The sequence below is a fragment of the Peromyscus maniculatus genome, chromosome 18, assembly GCF_049852395.1.
Source record: "Peromyscus maniculatus bairdii isolate BWxNUB_F1_BW_parent chromosome 18, HU_Pman_BW_mat_3.1, whole genome shotgun sequence".
NCBI classification, from domain to species: domain Eukaryota; kingdom Metazoa; phylum Chordata; class Mammalia; order Rodentia; family Cricetidae; genus Peromyscus; species Peromyscus maniculatus.
Window position 1 is genome coordinate 43,736,863 of NC_134869.1, and position 8,312 is coordinate 43,745,174.

General features: G+C 51.2%; 1 protein-coding gene across 1 annotated transcript; it reads left to right on the top strand.

Annotated features, from left to right (window-relative positions):
* The first annotated feature begins 654 nt into the window (after positions 1-654).
* Tsfm (Ts translation elongation factor, mitochondrial) lies at positions 655-8,159 on the top strand. Its single transcript, XM_006973319.4, has 6 exons — positions 655-805; positions 1,067-1,240; positions 2,202-2,330; positions 3,344-3,466; positions 5,727-5,814; positions 7,678-8,159. Exons 1-6 carry the CDS (start codon positions 752-754, stop codon positions 8,082-8,084), a joined length of 975 nt encoding a protein of 324 aa, XP_006973381.2. The 5' UTR covers positions 655-751; the 3' UTR covers positions 8,085-8,159.
* Positions 8,160-8,312: the final 153 nt, after the last annotated feature.

Here is an 8,312-nt window from a genome sequence, read left to right on the forward strand (position 1 = left end):
TCTTATGTCTCCACTCTCTACCGGAAGGGCCACTGCTTCAGATAAAACTCACTCTTTGCTTCTAAAACAAAAAACAACAAAACAAAACAAAACAAAAACAAAAACAAAAACAAAAACAAAAAAACCCTTCTTTTCCTGACTCCTCTATTTGGATGTGATTTCCTTCTTGGGAGATCTTTTAACTGTTTAGGGACCTTATCTTGTCTTACCTGATCTTCATTTCCTGGCCGGTAGATCCCTCGGAGGACAGGGCTGTGTACAGCGCCCGGCACACAGGTGTTCAGCAGATAGTTTGCTAATTCAGTAATTATTTATTCGGTTTGTTGAAGGAACTCCTTCACCTCTCCAGGTGATCTTGGACAGTTTTCCTGAGCCCACCTACCTACCTCCCGTTTGTCCTGAGTCCTAAATGAATACTGAATATGAAAACTGGAAATAAAGGAACACAAACTGCTACCTACGTGTCTTGTGTTGTTATTTTGTGACAATTTTATCATGCCACTTCTCCGTTTCACCCACGGAGGGGCGGGGTCTTTCGTAAAATGTGTTTTTTTTTTTTTTTTTTTTTTTAAGCCAAGCAAAAAAGAAAAGAAAAGAAAAGAGGCGATTATATTCCTCCAGCCTGCAGGTGGCAGCACCCCCCGCGCGGACACGTTCCGGGAGGATTTTGGCCCTCGCGCCGCGCCGTAGGCCGCCGCCGCCGCCTCCCCTGCGCGCCCGTGGCGGCCGGCGAGTCCGGCTGCTGGAGAGGATGTCGCTGCTGCGGTCTCTGCGCCTCTTCCCGGTCGTGTGCACCGGCCGCTCGGTGAGGGCTGCTGGCCCCGGGGCTGGCCCGCGCTCCGGGGTGCCGTGAGCGTGCCCTGCCCGACCCCCGCTCCCCGGACCCGGGCTCCGCTCCCTCCCGCCCTGCGCGCCCGCGGTGCCCCCGAGGTCTCGCCCTGCAGACATGCTCCCCGGCCGGCCTGCTGTCTGTCCGGCCCCGCCCGGCCTGCTGTCTGTCCAGCCCCGCCCGGCCTGCTGTCTGTCCGCCCCCGGCCGCTCACCCCTCTCTCCTTCCTCCCTGCAGGCGAGGCCGGCCCTGCTGCAGGGGTCCCAGCCGTGGCACACGCTGCACGCCGGCCCCTCGCTGTCCTCGTCCGCCTCCAGCAAGGAGCTCCTCATGAAGCTGCGGCGGAAGACGGGCTACTCCTTCGTCAACTGCAAGAAGGCCCTGGAGGCCTGCGACGGTGATCTCCAACAGGTGGGGGGAGCAGGGGCCGCTCCGCCCGGGGCCATGGCTCGACCTCGCACATCTCTTCCGGGGGCCGTTCTGGGGGGTGGGGGGCATAGACGGGACCTACTGCCCAGTGTCCCGAACGACAGGGCCCAAGGAGAAGAACTTGGCTTCAGCAATGATAGCTTTTACCCTTCGATTTCGTCTTCATTGGGAGCAGTTGACCCAGAATCCCAGAGTTAACTAACAGTATTCCTTGTTTAGAGGGCTGTGGGGTTTGCTGCTGTTTGGAGATCAGTGTTGGTGTAAATTTTGAAGTTAGATGCTTGTGCGCGCGCGCGCGCGCACACACACACACACACACACACACACACACACACACACACACACACACACGGTAACTTTATAAATTGCAGTTAACCCTTTAGAGCTGTCACTGTGTCTGTATCATGAGAACCCTGCCTTACACAGTTCCTGGTGTAGAGCATTTAGTAGTCGACCGGATTCTGTTATAGAATGCAGGAGTACAGAAAGAATCAGTTGGTTTGGATATGTTTGTTTGTTTGTTGTTTTGTTTTTCAAGGCAGGGTTTCTCTTTGTAGCCCTGACTGTCCTGGCTGTCCTGGAGCTCACTCTGTAGACCAGGCTGGCTTCAAGATCCGCCCGCCTCTGCCTCCTGAGTGCTGGGATTAAAGGCGTCCGTCACCACTGCCCGACTGGTTTGGATATATTTTATCTTTTTTTTTTTTTATAGATTTATTTATTTATTATGGACCATGTTCTGCCTGCATGTGTCCCTGCAGGCCAGAAGAGGGCACCAGATCTCATTACAGATGGTTGTGAGCCACCATGTGGGTGCTGGGACCTCAAGACCTCTGGGAGAGCAGCCAGTGCGCCATCTCTCCAGCCCTGGTTTGGATATGTTTGGAAGCACCATTCATTTCTGATTTCTGTGACTGGCTCTTTCCTCTTCCTCTCCCGTTCGTAGGCAGAGGCCTGGCTGCACAAGCAGGCCCAGAAGGAGGGCTGGAGCAAAGCAGCCAAGCTCCACGGGAGGAAGACCAAAGAAGGCTTGATCGGGCTGCTGCAGGAGGGAAACGCGGCTGTCCTAGTAGAAGTGAGTTGTTGGGGTTCTGTATTCGTGAAACAGCGTGTCTTGGACTATACGGTTTGCGGTAGACTCTTCACGTGCTTAAGGAACCTGTTTGAGACCACGGTGCTGTTTGGAGTTCAGTTCTCAAGGCCTATGGGTTTAAGTGTAGAAATGCACAGGGGTCTCGATGGGAGACGGCCTAGCCACCTAGATCCTTTCTCCTACGTGTGAATCCAGTGCAGCCCTGTTACCTGGAACAGGTAGATTTAGAAACTAGCATCAGGGTGTGGTGGCTGTCACTTGTGAGTTCATTCAGCACTTGGGAGGCTGAGGCAGGAGGATTAGATTACTGTGAGTTTGAGGGCAGCTAGGCTACAACATGAAATTTTGACCCCTTTACCCCTTAGAAAAAAAAGATAAGAAAAGAAAATAGATTTTTAAAGTCAGTAATTAACTTATTGCTGTGTATTGATGACCGATGAGTGGCGGATTTAGAGGAGGCTGGAGCGTCATGGCTGGTGAAAAAGCGGATGCCGCTGAGGCTCTAGTAAAGGAATGAGATAAGGGATACTAACGATGCTTTGGAGACGTGGTGGTGCATGGGGGTAATTCTAGCACTTGGGAGGTAGAGGCAGGAAGATCAGCTCAGGGTCATCCACAGCTGCTTACCGAGTTCAAGGCCAGCCCGAGACCCTTTCACAAAACAAAAGAGGTTTGGAGCTGGCAGAGGTTAATGGACAGAGTGATTATGGTGTGTAGTACAGGCAAGTGGTGAACTCGTGGTGAACCCTTCAGGGCCTTCTGGGGTCCTCCTGTGGGTGCAGGGTGTTGCCGACTGGCTGCCTCGGCAACAGTCACTTCCCGGTTTCTGCCTCCCCAGAACAAGGGAGCTGCCGCTTTGAAACCCGAGGTCACTTGTTTCTCTTGTGGTCTGCAGCTTGTTCTGTCCGTGCCTCGGCTTGGTCTCCAACCTTCAGGCACTCTTGAGAAACTTAGTCATCAACAGCTTACACAGCAACATCCATTTGTTCCCACAGGTAAACTGTGAGACGGATTTTGTTTCCAGAAATGTAAAATTTCAGCAGCTGGTCCAGCAAGTCGCCCTGGGAACCATGTCTCACTGCCAGAGCCTAGAGGATCAACTCTCCACGTACACTAAAGTGAGTCTGAAGTCTCCTGCTTGCTGAATTTCTCACTCCCAGTCTTAGGGGTCTGCGCTTTTTGGGGTGGCCATCTCTTTATGCGGGTGCTGGGGGGGGTCCAGCTCTTGCTGCCTTACTTGGTGACCCTGAAGAAACTCTTCCCAGAAGATTTCGCCTCGACGATGCTGATTTCTTACTCATCACAGCCCATTTCTCGGTCCCGGCCAGAAGGCATCGTTTGTCCCTGTAAAGCAGAGCTTTCAGGGCAGTGGTCCTGGTCTCTTGTTCACCACAAGCTGATGCTTCAGCCCCAGCTGATCAGAATACCCATGAATGACTCAGACTCTTTAAAGGAACTCTTTTAGAAAAAAAGATAAGAGATATCTTTTTTTTTTTTTGGTTTTTTTTTTTTTTTGGTTTTTTTTCGAGACAGGGTTTCTCTGTGTAGCTTTGCGCCTTTTCCTGGAACTCGCTTTGGAGACCAGGCTGGCCTGGAACTCACAGAGATCCGCCTGTCTCTGCCTCCCGAGTGCTGGGATTAAAGGCGTGCGCCACCACCGCCCGGCTAAGATAAGAGATATCTTATTCGCTGTTTTAAAGATATTTTTATTACATTATTCTTATTACCATATACTTACTGGTGTGTGTGTGTGAAGGTCAGAGGTCAGCCTGACAGGACTCTGTCCTTCGACCATGGTGGTTCTGTGGCAGCTCAGGTGGTCCACCTGGCAGCACACGCCTTTACCCACTGAGCCGCATCACCGGTCTCCTCCTAATTCCTCCTGAAGCTCGTTATTTTTTCCTGTACAGAGTTTATTTTACGTTTGTTTGTACGCACCTGGGTGCCCACAAAAGTCAGAAGAGGATGTTAGATCCTGGAGCTGGAGTCACAGGTGGCTGTGAGCCGCCCAGGATGGTACTGGGAACTGAACTCAGATCCTCCGGAAGAGCGTTACATGCTCTGAACCTCTGAGTTCCCTCTCCAGCCTTGAATCCCATTCTCCTTTCCTTTTTTAAGATTTATTTTTATTTTATGTGTATGAATGTTCTAACTATACAACCCACCACGTGTGTACAGTGCCCTCAGAGGCCAGGAAGGGCACTGGGTCCCCTGGAACTGGAGTTAGCACCATGTGAGTGCTGGGAATTGAACCAGGGTCCTCTGGAAGAGCAGCCAGTGCCATCTCTCCAGCCCCCCCTCCCCCACCCCCTATTCTTATCTACTTCTGTAGATAGGCAGGCTCATTGGATCATGCTTTTACTTTTAAGTATTTTTTGTTGCAAAAGTAAGTGTAAATGTACACTGATTTCTGGTACAGATGGTGACAGGTAGACTTGGTTTTTCATTTGTTGTGTGTTATGGAAACAGTTCACAGCGGTTCATAAAGATCGTCCTTTGTTTGAGACGGTGTCTCGAGCAGGCTTGGCCAGCGTTAGCCACCCTGTGTAGCCCAGGCTAGCCACGAGCTTCTCGTCCTCCTGCCTCCTCCTCCCAAGTGCCGGGATTAAGGCACGCACCGCCATATTTGCTATTTCTTTGTCTTTTTCCTAGCTGCATAGTATTCTGTTGTGTGGATGTGCCATGGATTATTCAGCCCATCTCCTGTGTTTGGGCATTTCGGCTATTGCCAAAATTCAATGATTAGAAATAATTGCTCAATGAATAATCTCATGTATATGTGCTTTAAAAGAAAAACTCATACTCATCAAGCCGGTTCTGGTGATTCGAATCTCTAATCCCAGCACTTGGGAGGTGGAGGCGGGAAGATTTCCGGGAGTTTAGGATCAGCCTGGGCTACAGTGTGAGTTCCAAGCTTTTCAAGACTACAGAATGTGACTCTGTCCCCCCAAAATAGTAACAAAACAGGAAATGAGTCCTCACGTCCTCAGCACTAGAGCCACAGAGTCAAGGGCTGAGTGCCCAGCTGGACACTGCTCTGTGGCCGCCTGCTTGGGCATCCTCATGAGTTCCTGGCAACACACCCCAAACCCGCTAGTGTCGATACTTTCTGATTGTGTAAAATCCCGGTCCCGGTCCCCAGGAAATCCTAAGAAGGTAGGCTAAGGATGAGAGAGTCCGGTGGAGTGGCGTGGTGCGGTAGAAAGCAAGGTTTATGAGTGTGACGACGCTGTCCCTTTTTAACATCCTTGGCTTCGCGGAAGCTTCATCCCTATAGGTGGTCGGTCGTCTTAACCATCTTCCCGGACGTCGGCTCTCTCTGCCTGTCCTCTGATTCCGGGGGTGCAGAGCCAGCTCACTCTTGTCTCCTGTTCTTAGGGCTTCCTGAACTCCTCTGAGCTCTCTGAACTTGCGGCCGGGCCCAACCAAGAAGGCTCTCTCAAGGATCACTTGGCCTTAGCAATTGGTGAGTATCCCAGGGTTCTGGAAAGTGGACATCAGGATCTGGTTTCCTTGGTGTCCGGTGTCCCTCCAGATGTCACGCACTGTGACCTCAGGTCAGGCGGTGGAGGCAGGTGGTGGGAGCGAATATGATGGAAATGTGTCGTACACATGTATGACATTCTCAGTAATAATTAAAAAAAAAAAAGAATTACAAGCTCATGTGGCAAGAGTATGTGAACATGGGTTGGCCTTGCTGGGGAGCAGTGGACACCCTGAAGAGCCAAAGGAGGCACCATCCCCAAGCTGCAACCTGTTAGTATATTGAGGAGTTCCGGTACGGTCAGAATCCTGAATTACATAAAGGAGTTTAGGTTTATAAACTAACTCTCATGGTTGTTGGTGGTTTACAACTGGTTAAAATGATTTTCTCTCTGTGCTGACTGAACAAAGGCAGACGACGTCTCCTCAGCTCCAGCCGACCACTTCGGTGTGTGCTGTAGGGAGAACATTTAAGGGACTGGAAGGTGGCTCAGCAGTTAAGAGCCCTGGCTGTTCGTCCAGGGGACCCTGGTTCAATTCCCAGCAATGGTGGCTAGCAACCACCTCGAATCCCTCCAGTCCCGAGGGGTTCTGGCTTTAAGGGCACTGCATGCATGTGGTTCACAGACACACACGCAGTCAAAACACCGTACACATAAAAAAAGTAAATCTCTTTCCTAAAGAAGTTTAAGATCATCTGTGTTCGGAATTAGATGGCGAGTCTTTGAGGTGCACATCTGTGGAAGCCACCGTGGGGGACCCACGCCCAGTCACTGTGGTGGCCTCAGGGAGGGTCTTGCTCTCTTTCCACGTGTCCGGATGGAGGGAGGGAAGCAAGCTGGCTGTAATTGCTGGGAATTTTCCTGTCGCTTGCTGCAGTGTCTAGTGAAGGCATAATCCTGTCTAGTGAGTCACGGGGGAGCAGACAGGCCAACAGCTGTGTTAAGAATCCTGGAAGAAACGGGAGTTTGGGCATTGTCAGCTTCTGGTAATTAACTGTTGGGTGAGCTCTGCGCTGTTTCCATATTCACTCGATTTCTTGATCTTCCTCTTCGTGACCTCTGGCTGTAAGTGTGGCTAACCTTGCGTCTTCTCAGACCCCGCTGTTCAGCCTCCGTCCCTGCCTGTTCTTTATCTCGGCTTCTCTTGGGAGGGGATCCTGGGGGAGAAGGAGAAAAAAGGGATCTGCTTTTGGTTCTCGTGAGGTTCTGGGAATGTTATCGTTGTACTCTTGATGAGTGAGCGGAAGTTGAAGCTGTCAGGTGACTGCGTTTGGATTTCCTGGGGCTTTTGTTAGAGACCCTTCCCAGATACTGTTGGTGATGGGAGTTGTGTGTGTCTGTTGTGGTTGTGGTTGTGGGGAGAATATTCACTTAACTGCTTTAGGGTCCACTTTGAGTTTAATTCCAACTCTGCCACATATAGGTGGGTGGGTGTATCACTTGAGTTCTCAGCCCGAGTTTAGTCTGATGGGAACAGCCAGGTTCTGAGTGCCCGCCATACATGAGACACCACAAGACATGCTTCTTGCATATTGTCTTTATTTCTCGCAGTAACCCTGACAGGTAGGTGGTGTCATTTCCATTGTATAGATGATAAATGCCCCAGGTCACAGAGCCAGGAAGAGGAAGAACCGGGAGGCGAGTCCGTGGCAGCCAGCCTCGCCTTAACTGGAGTGCTCTGCTCTTCTCCCTCCTCCCCTTCCTCCTTAAATACGGGCTGAGGCTGGGGTCTGTGTCTCATTGCGGATCTACCGCACATACAGAAAGGTCGCCGTGCACGCTGGGCCCCATTTCTGCCACCGCAACCCAGTGGTCGTTGTTTCTTGTTCTCTGCTCTTTTATAGGGAAACTGGGAGAAAACATGATTCTTAAGCGAGCCGCCTGGGTGAAGGTGTCGTCTGGGTTCTATGTTGGCTCCTACGTGCACGGAGCACTGCAGAGCCCCTCCCCCCACAACCTGGTGCTGGGGAAGTACGGGGCCCTGGTCGTCTGCGAGACCTGTGAGCAGAACAAAAACCTGCAGGACGTGGGCCGCCGCCTGGGGCAGCACGTGGTGGGCATGGCCCCGCTCTCGGTCGGCTCCCTGGATGATGAGCCTGGAGGAGAGGCTGAGACCAGGATGCTGGCCCAGCCATACCTGCTGGACCCGTCCATCACTCTGGGACAGTACGTGCAGCCGCGGGGTGTGTCCGTAGTCGACTTCGTCCGCTTTGAATGTGGGGAAGCCGAAGAGGCGGCGGAGGCCGAATAGGGTTTTGGCCTGGGTGGAATATTTATTTTTACATCTGGGTTTCCTTATAAAAAGTTATTTTCTAAACCTTTTCAACCCTCGAATTTGTTTTTTTCTTTTTAGTTTATAGTGAAATGATAGACTCGCAGGTGAAGTTGTTAAGTAGTGGTGTAATAAAGTAGACTTTTCTCGTTTAAACAATACTGGATTTAACTGCTTTTGAAACTTGAAAAAAGTGAGTGTGAGTGT

Excerpts from the sequence above, each read along its gene's own strand:
- Tsfm (XM_006973319.4), top strand. The coding sequence starts at position 752 with ATGTCGCTGCTGCGGTCTCTGCGCCTCTTCCCGGTCGTGTGCACCGGC. Across the intron at positions 1,241-2,201 it reads GCGACGGTGATCTCCAACAG|GCAGAGGCCTGGCTGCACAA; the intron begins GTGGGGGGAGCA and ends TCCCGTTCGTAG. Across the intron at positions 2,331-3,343 it reads ACGCGGCTGTCCTAGTAGAA|GTAAACTGTGAGACGGATTT; the intron begins GTGAGTTGTTGG and ends TTGTTCCCACAG.